The 18893-nt window shown below is 39.3% G+C and overlaps 1 protein-coding gene across 4 annotated transcripts in view; it reads right to left on the minus strand.

Moving 5' to 3' along the window:
- Nucleotides 1–12136, minus strand: part of LOC127416368 (serine/threonine-protein kinase Nek1-like) — a 34899-nt gene extending 22763 nt beyond the window's left edge. For 3 of the 4 annotated variants that reach the window (XM_051655690.1, XM_051655688.1, XM_051655687.1), the window contains exons 1-12: nt 12073–12136; nt 10992–11134; nt 10752–10848; nt 5495–5592; nt 5166–5249; nt 4993–5060; nt 4799–4885; nt 4298–4352; nt 3315–3515; nt 3088–3160; nt 2476–2624; nt 2196–2261 (exon numbers count right to left, since the gene is read on the minus strand). In XM_051655690.1, the coding sequence (XP_051511650.1) occupies nt 2196–2261; nt 2476–2624; nt 3088–3160; nt 3315–3515; nt 4298–4352; nt 4799–4885; nt 4993–5060; nt 5166–5249; nt 5495–5592; nt 10752–10848; nt 10992–11108 (1095 nt within the window). In that variant the 5' untranslated portion in view covers nt 11109–11134; nt 12073–12136. The remainder of the gene's footprint in view (nt 1–2195; nt 2262–2475; nt 2625–3087; nt 3161–3314; nt 3516–4297; nt 4353–4798; nt 4886–4992; nt 5061–5165; nt 5250–5494; nt 5593–10751; nt 10849–10991; nt 11135–12072) is intronic. The other variant, XM_051655689.1, reaches the window with a different exon arrangement.
- Nucleotides 12137–18893: the final 6757 nt, after the last annotated feature.

Consider the following 18893-nt stretch of genomic DNA (forward strand, 5'->3'; position numbering starts at 1 on the left):
AAATGCTTTTATTTCTTTCATCACATTCCCAGTGGGTCAGAAGTTTACAAGTCAAGTGGGTTTTTATTGTCATTCCTCTATAAAGCTTATATACATTATATACATTTACATACACTTTGTTAGTATTTGGTAGCATTGCCTTTAAATTATTTAACTTGGGTCAAACGATTTGGGTAGCCTTCCACAAGCTTCTCACAATAAGTTGCTAGAATTTTGGCCCATTCCTCCAGACAGAACTGGTGTACTGTAACTGAGTCACACACGCTTTTTCAGTTCTGCCCACTAATTTTCTATCAGATTGAGGTCAGGGCTTTGTGATGGCCACTCCAATATCTTTACTTTGTTGTCCTTAAGCCATTTTGCCACAACTTTGGAGGTATGCTTGGGGTCACTGTCCATTTGGAAGACCCATTTGCAACTGAGCTTTAACGTCTTAAGATGTTTCTTCAATATATCCACATAATTTTCCTTCCTCATGATGCAATCTATATTGTAAAGTGCACCAGTCCCTCCTGCAGCAAAGCACCCCCACAACATGATGCTTCCACCACAATGCTTCACGGTTGGGATGGTGTTCTTCGGCTTGCAAGCCTCACCCTTTTTCCTCCAAACATAATGATGGTCATTTATGGTCAAAAAGTTCAATTTTTGTTTCATCAGACCAGAGTAAATTTCTCAAAAATGTAAGATATTTGTCCCCATGTGCACTCGCAAATTGTAGTCTGGCTTTTTTATGGCTGTTTTGGAGCAGTGGCTTCTTCCTTGCTGAGCAGCCTTTCAGGTTATGTCGATATAGGGCTCGTTGGATATAGATACTTGTCTACCCATTTCCTCCAGCATCTTGCTGATGTTCTGGGATTGATTTACACTTCTTGCACCAAACTACGTTCATCTCTAGGAGACAGAATGCGTCTCCTTCCTGAGTGGTATTATGGCTGCGTGGTCCCATGGTGTTTATACTTGCATACTATTGTTTGTACAGATGAACGTGGTACCTTCAGGCATTTGGAAATTGCTCCTAAGGATGAACCAGACTTGTGGAGGTCCACAATTTTTTTTCTGAGGTCTTGGCTGATTTCTTTTGATTTTCCTATAAGCAAAATGGCACCGAGTTTGAAGGTAGGCCTTAAAATACATCCACAGGTACACCTCCAATTCAGTACACCTCCTATCAGAAGCTAATTGCCTAAAGGTTTGACATCATTTTCTGGAATTTTCCAAGCTGCTTAAAGGCACAGTTAACTTAGTGAATGTAAACTTTTGACCCACTGGAATTGTGATATAGTCAATTAAAAGTAGTCAACTCTTAAAACTTGCCAAAACTATAGTTTGCTAATATGAAATCTGTGGAGTGGTTAAAAAATGAGTTTTAATGACTTCAACTGTATGTATCCGACAGCCCTACTGACCACCACATATTTTTAATTTGGGATGGTAATCAGTTCTCTGCACAGTTATATACAAGCATCTTAACATCTTGCAACTCTAATCCAACTCTTACTGGGCACAGTCATTCAAATTCAAAGGTGTCTTTCTCAAGAGGGTGCTTACTGGCAGTAAAAGCAGAATCCTTCATTAAATGGTCTGCATGCAAAACTCAGGGCGTTTTTTGACTTACACAGGAAAGATTTGTACACAAAAAAGTGTTCGATTCTATTAATTTTGAGGATTGTACCTCAGATACAAATGGAAATCCGCCCGTGTAACCTCCAAGAATGAGTTAGAAAAATTATTTATGCAGTAATCACATACGATTGTGATTTGTGCATCCTCTTGACATGTGCTGAGAAAAGTAACAGGTGCCATGTGACAACACCGTTTAAGCGATGCTTCAGAAGAAATCGGATAATAATTGACACATGAAAAGTGTTTTCTATATGGTAAAATTGCTCATATTTTTATAAGGACACTTCCGATCTTCTGAAAGTTGGCAGAGACGTGCTGTGTCCATGATAACAGTAAAGTTGTATTACGGTAAAACCTGGCTCACTGTAGTAAATGTCTTAATGATTTCCCTTACCTAAGAGAAGTGTCTAAGTTATTATATGCAACACCCTCAAGTCATTCCCTTTGGTAAGGGGAAATCACGCTTTAAGTGTTCTACTTAAGGGAAAAACTTAAAGTGTTTTATGCAACCGGGCACAGGGCTGGGTATAAGTACAGTGGGCTGTATATAGGGGCGCTCTCTGAGGTACCTCATGCTTTCTCCTCTCCTCCTCCACTCGACTCAGTCTCCTCTGAGCTGCTGCGGGAGGGGGGGCCTGGACAACACATGACATCGGAGGCGAGGATCAGAGGTCTCTCGCTCTCATACATAGTACATACATAGTATTGCTCTCCTTGCTCAGAAAACCTTCCCCTCAATGCCCCTACTTAACATTCAGGCTCAGTGTTAATTCATGGGCAAACCATGGGGATGGATTAGCCAGTGGAACTCATGGTTCTCCCTTTCCCCATCAGGCCCATGGCTCTCACCTTTTTGACTGGTTTCCTTGCAGCATCTGGGACCTTCCTGATAGCTTCAGATGGTCTTCGAGCAGTTAAAGGCACTCCATATTTTGCGGCTGGCTTGGTGATTTTCTGAGCTGGGGAGATTGGGATGGGGCTAGGGGCGGGGCGTTTGGCTGGGGAGTGCAGAGAAAAGGGGCATTTTCAAAAAGTGATTTGTAGCCAAGCCTTTCACTTCTATAGACCTTATTAACAGTAGTGCCATCTTTGATTTTTAACATGAATGAAAATGAGTCTGTGAGGGATAGACTTCAATGACACGTGCTGTATAAAGCTCCTAGATCCCATCTAATTTTCAGATAACTCGTGATGTCTGACGTTTTTTTGTCTACTGAATGTTCTAGGAAAGATATTTTTTTTCAATGTTTTTTTCTGTGGAACGATCCAAAAAACACTTTAAACTGCAGTCCAGAAAAAAATAAAAATAAAAATAAAGTCATGGTATGTTTACGGGGCATAAGAGATATTTGGTATTTGATTGACAGGAGATCAAGAGAACCATTTAACAAAATACTTCATGCACATCTCAATAATTCATTACTGCATACTGAATATGCAATTGTGAGAGAATGTGTTTACCTGGTACACCCTGGGCCACACTCATTTTAGGCTGATTAAGATGAAGTGAGCGGCTGAATTCCTGAGCAATGAGCTGCAACACACAAGGGGACATTTAAACAACATGCTGGAAAAGGTCTGGAATTAGAATTAGACCTGAGAGTTATATAGCATGTGAGTTACCAGGCACAAACTGTTGATATGATTCATCAAACTGCTAATTGAATGTGTGTGTGCGTGCGTGTCACCTGAGGGCTGAGAAACTTGTGAATCCTGCGTGCAAGAAAAGGCTTGTCCAAAATGGCAGAGACGGAGGGTCTCTCCCGGGGGTTGCGCTTGAACAGCTGGGCCAGGAGAGAACGCAGGTCTAGTGAGTAATGCACTGAAACAAGTGGGTACGAACCACGGATGATCTTCAACACCAGGTTCTTCATGTTTCCTGCCTCAAACTGAGCAAGAAAGACATAATTGATCATGATCATCTCATCTAACAAACTCAACATGAAAACAGCATATTCACTCAAGTTAAATATAACAGAACCCTAAATGTAAATGTAATATCATTGCATACATTTAATTTACATATGCAGAACGTAAATTTCCTTAATCTACTTGCTTTGGGACTACCTGAATCATTTTCAGTGGCCATAATCTGATGTACAGAAATCCAGATCCAGATAGACATTGGAACAGACATTCAAAATTAATGCAAGCGCTTTTTGTAGTCTAACATTATCTGTCCACGTAGTTTATTTACTTTAGTTCTTTACTTAGTTTAAATATGTTTAATTCTTAATATCACATTGTATGCCAGAAAAAAAACACTATAAATGGTCAAAAAATAAATGTGCATAAATGTAAATAAATTTGTAAAAAATGTGTAAAAATGTGCAATCGTATTATGGCGTAACAATACCATGTAATAATATTTTTAATACAGTTATTAAACATTAATACATTTTAATACATCATCTCATTTTTAAATCCGTCGAAATTTCACTCAACTCTCGACTGTCAGACTGTAAAATATTAGTCTCCTCAGAATATTTATGGTGTAAATAATGAAAGAAGGGAGAGAGGGATGGGGAGAGCAAGAGGAGTCCTACATACAGAGAGAGATTTAACAGACATTAAAGGGCTGGTTCTGTTTTATCATTCACATAAAAAAAAGCACACTTATTCAAAAACCTCTTACACACAGAAACTAGACTTGAGAGCATGAGGTACTTACAGCATGCTTAAGCGTACACATTTCATATAGGACACATCCCAGGGCCCAGATATCACTAGGGGGAGACCCGATAGAATGAAGGAGAAAGAAATAGAAAGAGAAGGCAAAAAAACAAATCAGACAGAAAGGGAGGAAGTGGGACAAATGGTAAATTGTGGGGTGGAGCATGTGCATAACTCACACACGCACACATGCAAACGCGCACGCTCCACCATAAAGCATATAAAAGCATCTAGTGATCTTGAATACCATTGAACAACCTTAAGCCTTACACAAACTCATGTAGAATGCATAAAAACTGAGCTAATAATTCAGATATATATAACTTGTAACTAATACAGCCTGTGTTCATCAACAGTGGTCAAAAGTAGCTTTAAGAATATTCAGACTGATTAAGTTAAACACAGTGCAGGAACAAAGAACTATAATGGGATCGATATGTACAATAGCTGAAGGGATCAGACACACATTCATAAAAACACATACAGATAAGTGCTTTACCTCTTGTTGTTGTATGGTTTATTTTCACATATCTCTGGTGACAGGTAGTAAGGTGTGCCGATACAGGTCCTTGCCAACTCCACAGTGCTGCACACATAACCACACTGTCCATGAATACAATTCTCACAGAATATACTATGTTTTGTGTGTGTGAAATCAATTTGAAATGGTGAGTGAATATTACAGCGCCTTGCCTGTTCAAAACTCTGGCGATTCCAAAGTCCCCCAGCTGTACAGTACCATCTTTGGTCAGAAAAATATTCTTAAAAGAAAACAAAAGCAGAAACCATGCATTAGGCACATGTCAGAATCTAAGGACACTGTGCATTTGACACTAAGTGTTGTTTTGTAAGAGAAAGAACAGTACCTGTGATTTGATGTCCCTGTGTAGGATTTTGCGATCATGTACGTGTTTAAGAGCCAGGCAGATCTGCACAAACCAGTCGAGAATCTTCCAGAAAACAACAGATAGGGAATCAATACCTCAGACAACAACATTTTGAGATGATTCTTGTTATTAAATTTACTGCCACCCTGCAACAAACTTACTATATAATAGTGAGCAAAATTCAGCAACAGTTGTGCTGTCAGCTATTGTACATTTGGATCTTAATAAAATATTTCTGTTTTGCTATTTATCTATTTTTGGTTGTTGGATGATGAACTGCAATTGACGTGTTTATATTTTCCTCTCACCTGTTCCTCTTGGAAGAGAGACCCTTTTTGATTATTGATCTTCTTAAACAGGTCTCCTCCCTCACAGTAGTCCATTACTATGTACAAACAACCACTCTCTGCAGGAGAAAAAATGACTGCTCTTTAATGACAAATTAACAGCAATGGTTCAGTTCACAGCTTTAGTGGCTCCTTCACATTTAAAGCTGGAATGTGTAAAAAAAAAAAAATGTATGAAGTTAAAGTACTGTATTCTATCCCAGTTTAATATCCAAAGTCAATCACCAGTAAACATTTATACGTTGATTTGACTATCCTGACCACCCTGACCAAGCAACACTGGCTAGTTCTCCTGCTAATTAGGGCTGCAACTAACGATTATTTTGATAATCGACTAATCTACGATTATTCAACTATTCGGGCGATTATTAAAAAGATCATTAGCTTTTAACCGACTATTCAGCTTGTACCTTGACTTAAAAGGTTGTATAAACATTCTTACTAATAAGGCTGCATAATTAATCGAAAAACTAATCGCGATTACGGCTGCCATGACTATGTAATCGTGAAAACTGACGATTACAGCGTTCAATTTACGTCTGCTCCTGTTGTGTCAATGGTTTCTATTTACAATGTGTTTTTGCAATGGTTGAGTATTCTAACCAATAACTAACATGTCTGTTGAGCAATGAAACAGCAATGGCCAATCAGAGCCGCATAAATTAGCACTCCGTCCTATCAGTAATGACAACTGATCCTAATGCGCATGTTTTAAACCATCTGAATGCCCAGATGCTTGCTTTATGTCCTACCTCTGTTCACGGTGGCACACGAACATTAATACTGCAGAAACATCACCTGACACTTGAAAACAAGCTGTAGAATAAGAGCGAAAAGCACTTGAAACAAATGAGAAACACAACAAAAATAAAACGATCCCGTTCTAATCAAGGCGTAGACGCGGTGTAAATAATTTATTTATTATGCTGATTTAGACAGATAACATAGATATTCGCGAGAGTACAGGACTTTGTGAGGAGCGTCATTGAGCTCGTGTCGAAATGCAGGTCTCAAACAGTGTAAACCTGCAGTGAGTGACAGCTTCAGACATTGTAATGGGAAAGTTTGTCGCGTTGCTCAATTTCTGTGCACAATTTATTAAAAATGTAATAACAGTTTTGTTTTGTCATGTTAATAAGTAGCAAAGTTACAAAATAGCAATAAAGTAATTCAGCGTAACTGTTCTAAGTTTGTTTTGGAGGTGTAGCCAAGATAAAGAATATTGCATGAATAGCATATTTCAGGAATCACCTTCATTGTTATCGTGTCTGCTCTAATAAGACCCATTTGCCACACAACTGGTATTAGTAGATTTAACATTTTTACGAATCGCACAAACTCCGATCGCAAATGATTGTTTTTAATTTCCAAAGTGCAACCACTGAGGCCAAAAACGATCTAACGATGATCTTACATGAACAAGATCACCACTGAAGATCTAACGGGATGAATGGTCCCATCTTGCCACCAAAGGGCTTACTGAACGCAGTAAGTAACTTGGTCAATTTAAATCGGCTGTTAATAAGTTTGAATATTGAATATGTCATATTATTTACTGTATGTTGACTAATAATTTAAGCTGTAATTTAGCAATCATTTAATTTATTCTATACCATAGATATCCATTTAATTCATTTTTATTTGGCCTAACATTAACAAACATTATTACACTATTTAATGCTTAAAAGAAACTGGAGAGCAGCTCATATCAACCACTGAAATCTGCTACTCTGAAGAACAACATGGTTGCTTGCTTTGTGATGTCACAGTAATTTAATATTACAATATCAAGGGCAATAATCGACAATTATGATTTTTGCTATAAACGTGCAGCCCTACTTACTAATAATAAAGAGGACAAAATCATATTTTAAAAATACCTCTAAATGACATTCATTGAATTAAAGGAAAAAAATACTTTTTATTATGTTTAATTCAGTGAAATCATTCACTGCAGAAAAATCATATTGTAATCAAGTGTTTTGTCTTGTTTTCCATTTAAAAATATCTAAAAATCCTTAAAACAGGATACATTTACCTGAGAAACCACATATAAGATATTTAGACTTGATTTTCACTTGGTTATACTTCTGCGAGTGCAGTAAAGACAAAATATACATATATTCAAGATCTATTCTCTAAAAGCAAGTCTAAATATATGTTGCTTCTCAGGTAAATGTCTCATTTTAAGGATTTTTAGATATTTTAAAATATTGAAATATTTAATATTATATTCAACATTCTCAGACAACAAATTTGTCTTCTGCAGTATAGCTCCTAAATGTACTTTATTTTAAAGGAGTTTTAGATATTTATATTGGAAAACAAGCCAAAACAACAACAAATCAAAAAAGTATTTAGTTGCAGTGTAGATAATGGATGACGACTACCCTCTCTCATCATTTGTTCACATTGATCCATCTTTAACTCTCAAAAAACAAACTCTCTCTTCTTAATAGAGCTGCATATCGCAGATTTTCTTCACAAAAAGATACACACTGTAACACATATGTATTATGATTCACTTTGTGGCGAGCCATCATGTTATAATCTAGCTGCAGCAAGCGTGCGCGAGGGACGAGCATGCCCGCCCCAGAGTGTGCCACAGCTGGGTGCAGTTTCAATCTCTCCCCCTTAGATCGGGTCACTTCACGCGACTCATAGAAGCGGCGCTGAACGCACAGAGACATGCCAGTTTCAGAGTATATACTTATTTACATTACCTGCTTCCTTATTATTTGAACTTAAATAAAGGATGCATTAAAGATATAACAGTGAGGTGTTTCCTTTAAAGACACTCTGACATGAAAGTTTTGCTTCAGTGGGATGGCAGCTCCGGCTCTGCTGTATTTCACAATGGGAGTGCCTCTGTTTACTTATTTTGTATTTTTGCATTATAGTTTCCTCATACTTTGCGATCTACATCACCTGAAGCTGTTTGGAAAGTTTAGTGCGTCTGGACTGTGAGCTGCTTCCTCTCCTCAGTCAGGCGCGAACTGCAGTGCTGCTCTCACGTGTCATCATTACAGTTTAATGTGATCTCATGTTACGTTAAATGAGATCAAATGACTATTCGACAATTAAAAGTTTTATCAACATTTTTTTTATTTATTGTCGATAACGCCGACTAATCGTATCAGCCCTACTGTTAATTTCATTAAAGGTGCACTCAGTAATTTTTTCCCCATTAAACATTTTCACTCCTAAAGAATCATGACCACTTACATGAGATGAGGACTCTAGTCATATCAGGAACCTTATAAAAGCTCTTTTATTCTACATGAGGCAGGGGCGCCCTCATGGGGGCTGCCATTTTAGAATCACATTACCGGCTGAATACTACTCGCTTAATCTCAGTAACCATCTTGTTATTGGACACTTTCACTCTTGGATTAAATGAATCATGGCTGATTGTGAAAAGTGAATTTCTACAATGGGACCTTTAACTAAAAACTATTGATTTTGAATGATGCTGCATACACCCCACTAGATGTCACTATAAGTCCAAGATGACAAGCAAAAAGTTATTGAGTGCACCTTTTACATTTACACTTGAGAGCATAAGTTTGCATCCCCCTGGCAGAACCTGCAAGATGTTCAACAAATTAAAAAATAATAAATATTAGCATATTTTGTTTTTTATTTAATACTGCCTTGATAAAGCTATTTGACATAACAGATATTTACATTTACTCCACAAGACAAAATAATAAATCATTTACACAAATTATCCTTTTGGTGTGTTGCTTCCTTGATAATCAATGACTGTTTGCATCTTTTGTGATAGTCGTGCGTGAGTCCCTGCTTTGTCCCGAGCAGTGAAGCTGGCCACTCTGCTTAAGATAAATCCATGGTACTGCACGTTCTTTGGTTTCCCGGCATCTTCTGCATATCTGAGTTCTTCCCAATAGTGGCTGTATGATGTTGATATACAGCTTTTGACATTTTGAGGGGCTCAGACACAACTACTACAAAAGGTGGAAACATTCACTGATCTCAAGAAAGCAAAGCATTACATGTTTATTAAAATGAAAATTCTCTCATAATTTGCTAACCCTCATGCCATCTCAGATATGTATGACTTTCTTCTGCAGAGCACAAATGAAGATTTTTAGAAGAATATCTCAGCTCTGTAGGTCCATACAATGCAAGTGAATGGTGATGAGAACTTTGAATCTCCAGAAAGTACATAAATCTAATCCATAAGTCTCCAGTGGTTTAATCCATGTCTTCTGAAGCAATATGATAGGCGTGGGTGTGAAACAGATCAATATTTAAATCTTTTTTTACAATATATCTTAGCTTTCACTTCTTTCTTTTGTTTTTTGTAACTTGTGCATATCGCAACCTACTGGTCGGAGCTGGTAAAAGGTGGAGATTTATAGTAAAAAAGGACTTAAATATTGTTCTGTTTCACACCCACACCTATCATTACTTCAGAAGATATGGATTTAACCACTGGAGTCTTATGGATTAGATTTATGTACTTTTTGGAGATTCAAAGTTCTCATCACCATTCACTTGCATTGTATGGACCTACAGAGCTGAGATATTCTTATAAAAATCTTTGGGTTCCGCTGAAGAAAGAAAGTCATACACATCTGAGACAGTATGAGGGTGACTAAATGATGAGAGAATTTTAATTTTTGGGTGAACTATTCCTTTAAGAATCAAGGCGATCATGTAAACTTTGGATGGTTTGTGTAGACTGTTATAATTTTGTTTTGTGGGATATATATAAATATCTGTAATGCAGCTTCTGAAGGGCAGTAATAAATAAAATAATATGACCTTTCACCTCTTATAGTTGTATACATTCTGAAAGGGATGTGTAAACTGGTGAGACAAAAGGGGGATGCAAACTTACGCACTCAACTGTATATAACCATGTCACTAACTACCCTGCAATTTGGATGTCAGAGGCACTGCATGACTTTATGAAGAGAAACTATCATTAGCTCAACGACATCCTCTCCACAATTTAATTCAAGAGCCTGGACCTCCACCAGATCATGCAGAACTCATCTGGCAATCAATCAGAGACCTCCCTTTAGAAACAGACAAGGAGTCTAGTTTGTGCAGGAAATAATGTTCTCAGAATAATCAAGATCTGTCAACTAAACATTGCTCACTCTTAAACATGCATTTGTCATGCCAGAGCTGGGCAGCAAAGTGTCACATTTTAATATCACTTCTGCATCGAATGAGACATATTTACCTTCAAAGGATTCCTTGTACTGGACAATGTTAGGATGACTCATGTTGGCCAGAACTGACACCTCTTTACGTGACTCTTGTCTTTCTTTGTTGGACATCTGAAGAACAGTGTATGTAAAGGGAAGATCATGTTTTGACTGTCCATCCAGTTCAGCAAAAGAATCAATATATATCTTTAGGACTGCCTATTATCATATCACCCAGTCATGTGATGTTTAAGAAAAGGAGGTCATTGGTTTACCCTGGAGATGCCAATCTCCTTGATAACATATTGTCGGCCATCTGCCCTTGACTTGACCAGGATGGCTTTCCCAAAGGATCCCTCCCCAATTTTCTTCAACCTCTCATATTTATCCATGTCTGTGCAGTTGAATACTTCTCATGCTGGGAACAAAACACACACACATACGCAATGAACGCATCAGCAAATAATACTCAGAAAAAGGTACTTAAAAAAGAGCAATCAAAGGAAAGTCACAGAAAAAAGATGAGCAAAAAACTATTCTAATGACAGCATTCTTTGTCTGATGATGCATTTTGCAAGTCACATTCAGCTGCATATGGGAGCTCCACAAGCCTGTCATTCATTCACGGTGCCAGCAGAAATTATTAAACCAACTCAAGCAGAGCACCTCCTGATGAGTGAAAAGTTCATTTTATTTCCACACAGAATCCAGCTGCATGCTGGGAATCACTATAGCTGTCATCTGGCCTTGACAATTTTAATCAAACCTATGGGATACAGCCATGGTGGACAAACTATGCCAAACAAAAAGCTGAAGAGGGCCAGACAGTATAAAGAGGCTAATTAATTAAATATGACATGTCAGAATTACCCACCACCCTTGAAAGGGGGAGAAGGGACCAAAGAGGAGATAACGGAAGAATCAGACACAGAGAGAAAAATCGTGTAAGAACACTTTCAAGCTGTCCACTGCATTCAAATAACAGAGTACAACATCAAGCAGAGAGAGAGAGAGACTACTGAGATCAGTTATTACTGCGCTTACACAAACAACAAGATATGTTATAGGGGTTGACAAATGACAGCAATAAAAATATCATAACATAAGCACATGATAAACATAGGACTGCAATGTTTTAAAAGCATCTAGCCGGTTTCTGGGCCTTGAACGATCAGCTAGTCGCTAGCCAAACTAATGATAACACAACCACCAACAGAGTGCTTCGCAAACTGCAAAGCAAAACGAGCAGTCGCTTTGACACCCTACAAAATGACACTGAGGGGCACTTTAAAGCAGAGCACTGCCATATTAAATGAATAAAACAGACACAATGTGACAAACATAATCATTTCTTACCTTCTATTTTCCAGATAAACAGCGAGCACTGGCAGCATCAGCACAGCTCACATAAAGATTTTCGACAGGGAGGGCGGTCTCAAGCGGGCAGGCGGGACAACTCGATTATAAGGAGTGATGCGATTGGTCCTCGCACACGTTAACTCTGAGGTGATAGGGTGAAACAAATGTCACTCAAAACTCAAGTTTGTCTGCAATGTTTGGTGCAAAATTTCCCCTTAGCAACCGTCACCGCTTGGTACACGTTCATGGAGAGACTATCCACTTTCATCGCCTTTACCTGAAGAGCTTTTGAAAAGTGCAAGACAAAAGGATTAAACTGGATCAATTATTTTATGGTGAACAGCAGTTGTGATCTACAAAGCATATTGCATTTGTCATGTCATAAAAGTTTAGAAAAATATTGAATTATTAATATTTGCTTGTTTTAAATTATATATATATATATATATATATATATATATATATATATATATATATATATATATATATATATATATAACCCGATAGAGGGAGTCACGTGACGCCATGCGAGACTCGGACGTGTGAACGGGGAGCTCTGCGCACTTTGCTAGTTTTAACACTTTTAATGACATAAACCGGTGAGATTCGTTACACTCTGTTACATAACTGTTCTAGGAGGACAATATTTCAAAGAATTAAAAATCCTCGGGCTCTGGAGACATTAAAAGACAATTACATGCTCAAGTTGACGCCCCCGAGCAGGCCGCGAACCAGGTAGTCGATTTAGGGTGCTTTCACACTGGCAGTTTAGTTCGAAACACAGCACGGTTCGCATGAAAAATTGGTAATGTGAAAGCTGTCATGCGGACCGGGCAGCGCACCGCGGTACCGAAGCCGAGACTACCTGTAGGAGGTGGTCTGAGTTCGGTTGCAATGGAACTGTAGCGCGATTCACGTGAATGTGAAAGCAACTCAGACTCGGTGCGCACTCGTTCAGGAAGTAAAGTAACCTGCGCGTTTTAGCCGATGACGACATCTATCTATCTATCTATCTATACACCTTATAAATACTATATATAAATACTATTATAGGTTATAAATATAGGGTATAATAGGAGATGACAGTGGCGATAACTTCACCTTGGACACCAGCGTAAGCGTGCAGTGTAAACAAAGATGCAAATGAATTCCTTGCAATCAGCCGTCTCCTCAAAAAACGCTGTTTGCAAGTAGCAGCAAGCCGCCTTCCCCTGGACATCTGATGATTACACCATGAAGCGCACATATACACAGTTTTCGTTCACTCTGCTGTGCATAATGGCACCAAAAAAACAAAAAGTATGATGAGTCGCGTTGTGTTCTCCATGCGTGTTTGTGATGAAGTAAGATGAACGCAAATGGACCGGGGTTCGATAGAATCAAGTGAGTGTGAAACCAGACCAAAGCTGCGGGGGGCACCGGGAACAATCGCACTCGGAATCGGACTGCAGCAAACGTGCCCAGTGTGAAAGCCCCCTTAGTCTGAGAAGTGTGGGAAATGCGGCAAGAGATGCTGAACATGTCGGCAATGCTGACGAAGGTCGTTGCTGACTTGGAGGATCTTGCTGTGATATGTCGATCGATCACTGCCATGGAAGCAAAGTTCACTGAGATGGTTACAAGAGTCAGGGATGTTGAGAAATGGATCGATTATCTGGAGTCATCGGAGAGGGAATTATCTGCTAATCCGCTAGCGACCAAGGTGGATTTGGAGTGTGTCTGTGAGAAGTTGGAGGACATGGAGAACCGTTGCCGGCGGAATAACTTCCGTTTCATCGGAATTCCTGAGGGCGAAGAAGGACAGGATATGGTGAAATTCCTACATGGGCTCCTTCCGAATCTGCTCGACATAGCAGGCCATAAGCTGGAAATCGAGTAAGCTCACAGGGTTCCGGCTCGGAGATCCGCGGAGGGAGGCAGGCCCCGATCAATTCTGGCCAAATTTCTTGTGCAAAAAAGCATTTTCTTGTTCCCATACTTTGTGAATTCGACAAGAGAGAAACATGATCGATTCAAGGAATGCAAGAAACTTTTATATCAACGGAATATTGATATTCCGGGCCAAATTGAGAATAGATACTAAGGAGGGCAGTAAAACATTCACATGCCCACAGCAAGCGATGTTCTTCATAAAGTCAGTGGAGTGAGTAAGTCATCTTGTGGTATTCACTTTGCAGCCGAGTGGACCGGCTCACTGAATATTTGCTTGACTCTTTGAGGAAACTGAGCGCTTTTTTTTTTTGTGCTGGTTCCGCCTAGTGGATGGAGTTTATATTGCAGAGTGGCACACCTTCAGGACAGTTTTATGGATGAACCTACACGCTCTTTGTACTTATTCCTCCTATTGGCTGGAGTTTGTTTTGTGGAGTATTTCTTGCAAAGACATTGGAGTGATTAAGTAATTTGCCTGCACTCATGTTGCAGTCGAGTGGACTGGCTCACTGAACATTTGCTTGACTATTTGTGATTAACATTTTTTATTGATTCATCTATTAAACAAAGAAAAGCAAAACATATACAAACAGAATCAATATTTAACCCTCACTATTACCTCCCACCCCCAATCCCCAACAACACCCCAGTGGTCACGTAATTATAGACACACAAACAAACAAAAAAACAAAACAAAAAATATATAGTAATCACACACATCCACTACATCTCTCTCTCCACTGTCCCTCCCCAAGAGCCCTCCAAAAAAGCCAGATATTTGCCCCATTTCCCCACAAACATGTCTAAATTCCCCAGTCTTCTGGATGACCCCTCTTCAAAAGCTGCCACCCTGCCCATCTCCGAACACCACTCTAGCCAACTTCCAACCCCTTAAAATGGTCTGTCTGGCGATCATAACGCTAGTTAGGACCCAGTTTTTATGTGCTTATTCTCCATATTAATGACCGCCCCATCACCTAAAATACAGAGTTTGGGGCAACATGAAATTTGAGTGCTCAATACCTCACACATAAAACTCTGAATCTTCAACCAAAATTCTTGGATCTTAACACATCCCCAAAAGACATGGGTTGTGTCTCCATCTTCTGATTGATATCGCCAGCAGGTGGGTGTGTCTTTAAGACCAAGCCTATACAATCTAGAGGGGGTCCAATAGACTCTATGTAAAATCTTGAATTGCATAAGGAGCTCCCTTGCATCTCTAGATGCAGGCTTGATGTTATTTAGAATCCTAGCCCACACTCTCCTCCACTACCAAATTTAAATCTTTCTCCCATAATCTCTTAAGAGAAGTTGAAGTTCCGTCCCCCAGACTCTGAATTAGCAGGGAGTAATACACTGATGCCTCATGACCTTTCCCAAAAGCAGTAATCACCACTCCCAGAGTATCTGCCGCTTTAGGGGGGTGTAAACTACTCCCAAAAACAGTATAGATCAGGTGGTGCAGCTGTAAATACTTACAGAACTGAGATCTGGGAATCCCAAATTGTTGAACCAAATTTTCAAAGGATCTCAACACTCTACTCTCATACAGGTCACCGACTGTAGTAACCCCCCTCCTGATCCACTCTGACCAGCAAAAAGGGGACTTGTTGATACATAATTTGGGGTTCAGCCATATGCTCGAGGCAACATTTAAATAAATGTTTGAATTAAACACTCTGGACACTTTTGTCCATACCGAGTGCAAATGCGAGATAACGGGGTGTAACTTAACTTCTCTGGTTAGTTTAATAGAAAGGCTTTGCAATGGCAAAATAGGGGCCAGAACTTCCTGTTCAATACAAAATCAGGGAGGGGCTCTCTCAGGTGGAAGCGACCAATGAGCCAAATGTCTGAGACCAAATGTATAATAATAAAACAAAATCTTGGGTAGGCCTAGCCCACCTTTGTCAATCGGCCTATGTAACTTATTGAAATGTAATCTGGGATGTTTACCATTCCAAATGAAGGACTTAGGTATGCTATCAAATTGCTTGAAATAAAAGAGGGGGACATCTACAGGGAAAGATTGTAGCAGGTAGTTGAATTTTGGAATACAATTCATTTTAATAACATTAACTTTCCCAATCATAGACAAATGTAATGAAGCCCACCTGCCCACATCGCTCGAAAACCTTTTTATTAAGGGGTCAAAATTAACTCTAACTAAATCACACAAATTTGCTGGGAATAAAATACCCAAATACTTAATGCCCTGTTTGGGCCACTGGAAGATGCCCGGCTGAAAAGCCGTCGCTGGGCATTATGCTGTCAGAGCCAAAGTTTCGGATTTAGACCAATTGACTCTGTATCCTGAGAACATAGAAAAGGAATTAATAATTCTATGGAGGCAAGGCATAGATTTAGTGGGGTCGGAGACGAATAATAAAATATCATCTGCATAGAGCAAAAGCTTATGCGCCATACCTCCCGCAACCACCCCTGGAAAATCATCTTCCTTTCTCATCGCGGCTGCTAATGGTTCCAGGGCACGACAGAACAATCTTTATTAGCATTATTAATATCAATGGCTGAGGTAAATATTTGACCACCAACAGATTTCACTGAGGGAATGTTAGAAAAAGACTCTTTCTGCTTTATATACACTATATGGCCAAAGGTTTGTGGACACCATATGTGCTTGATGAACATTTGATTTCAAAACCTTAGGCATCAATTTCCCCCTTTGCTGTAATAACAGCTTCCACTCTTTTGGGAAGGCTTTCCACTATACTGTATGTAGTATCATGGCTGCAGGGATTTGCTCTCATTCAGACACAAGGCTATCAGTGAGGTTAAGAACTGATGTTAGTCGATGGGGCCTGACTTACAGTTGCTGTTCCAGTTCAACCCAAAAGTGATCAGTGGGGTTCAGGTCTGGGCTTTGTGCAGGCCAGTCAATTTCTTCCATGCCAGACACAGTAAACCATTTCTTTATGGACCTCACTTTGTTCACAGGGGCATTGTCATGCTAGAACAGAAAAGGGCTATCCTCAAACAGCTGCCACAAATTTGGAAGCACACAAAGTCCAAGACATTACATAAAGGAACATTAAGATTTTTTTTTTTACTGGATTTGATGGAGTAACCAAATTCGTTAATTAGAAGGGGGTGTCCACAAACTTTTGGCCATATAGTGTATCTAGCCAAAAGCTTCTCTGCTTTGTCCCCTGACTCAAAATACAACTGTCTTGCCCTGAATAGCCAAAACTCCACCTTCCGCGACAAAATAGTATTATATCTGTATTTCAGTGGGGTCAATTCTCTGAGGCCATCAGACGACATTCGGCGCTTCAGCTCTGCCTCGGCACTTTTAATATTCCCTTCCAACTCCACGAGTTCTCGTGCTTTGGATTTTTTGGTGAATGAGGCATACTGTATGATCCAACCCATAAGGACCGCCTAAGAATGAGTAAATTATCAGCAAACTATTCCTTTAAGTGCCTCCCAAGCCATGCCAACAGAGGATACTGAGGACCAGTTGGTCTCCATATAAACATTGATTTCAGCCTTTAACATTTGTTGGAATTCAGGATTTTGCAAAAGGGATACATTAAAGCTCCAACTATATGATTTTTTTTTCTCCGTATGTGTCAACACCTCTAAACTCACCAGAGCGTGATCTGAGACTAAGATGTTTCCAATTGAGCAATCCACAACAGATGAAATGAGGACTTAGATATATATATATATATATATATATATATAAATCTATTCTAGAAATTTATAGTCCCTACCAGATAGGTTCAAAAGTCTCCAAATATCTGTAAGACCAAGAATTGTACACATCCTGTGAAGCGTCAGTGTTGCTCTAGTGGGCTTACACACTTCTGCTTCATTATGATCAAGGACTGAGTCCATCAAAAGATTAAAGTCTCCTCCCAGTATTATATCATGAGGGGTGCCAGCGGCTTGCAACATCCCTTCAAGATCTATAAAAAAAAGTCCTGATCATCAGCGTTAGGTGTGTAAATATTAGCCAAAATCAGCCTTTGCCCCTGAATTTCAGCTAAAACAATAATGACTCTTCCTAATTTATCTTTAAATTAGGACTTCCCTTCTCTTACTTGAGCCAGAACTAAAGAAAAAATGTCCACCCCATATCTTCCCAAATTTTTCAGCTTCCTGCTAGGAAAGATGCATTTCTTGAAGAAACACTGTATCATATTTCTTACGTTTAAGAATGGGGTGCCCCAGCCCATTCACATTCCACGTGGAGAGAGACAATCCACTCATATTAACATTTGACATTTTGACATATAAGAAAAAATAGATTGTGTGTCAAAAATAAAAATATAAAGACCACATTTCAACATTAGTGCAACAATCAAACCCCAAACTTCCCCCCAAACCAAACAAACAGAAAAAAGAAAAATGTGCTCATTAACCCTGCGCACGACAGTGCCAACTGGTGTCCATCCCTCTAAACTCAAACAGTCCATGTACGCCTACAAGATCCCTCGTGACAGCTTTGCTGTCGGATCACTTAAGTCCGGTGTTTCTATACACATTTTGTGAGACAGAATTACACAACAGAAGATAATTTATAAAACCAACTCCAGCCAATAGGAGGCATGAGCACAAAGAACATGTAGATTCATCCACATATCTGTCCCGAAGGTGTGTTCCTCCACAAAACAAGCTCCAGCCGCTAGCGCAACCAGCACAAAAAAAAAAAAAACCTTCAGTTTCCTTGGGCAGTCAAACGAATGTTCAGTAAGCCGGCCCACTCGGCTGCTACATGAGTACAACAAATGACCTAATCACTCTAATGTCCTGCAAGAAATATTCCACAAAACAACAACCAATTGGAGGTATGAGCACAAAGAACATGCAGATTCATCCACAACACTGTCCCGAAGGAGTGTTATTCCACAAAACAA

Source organism: Myxocyprinus asiaticus, chromosome 25 (assembly GCF_019703515.2).
Source record: "Myxocyprinus asiaticus isolate MX2 ecotype Aquarium Trade chromosome 25, UBuf_Myxa_2, whole genome shotgun sequence".
Classification (NCBI taxonomy): Eukaryota; Metazoa; Chordata; class Actinopteri; order Cypriniformes; family Catostomidae; genus Myxocyprinus; species Myxocyprinus asiaticus.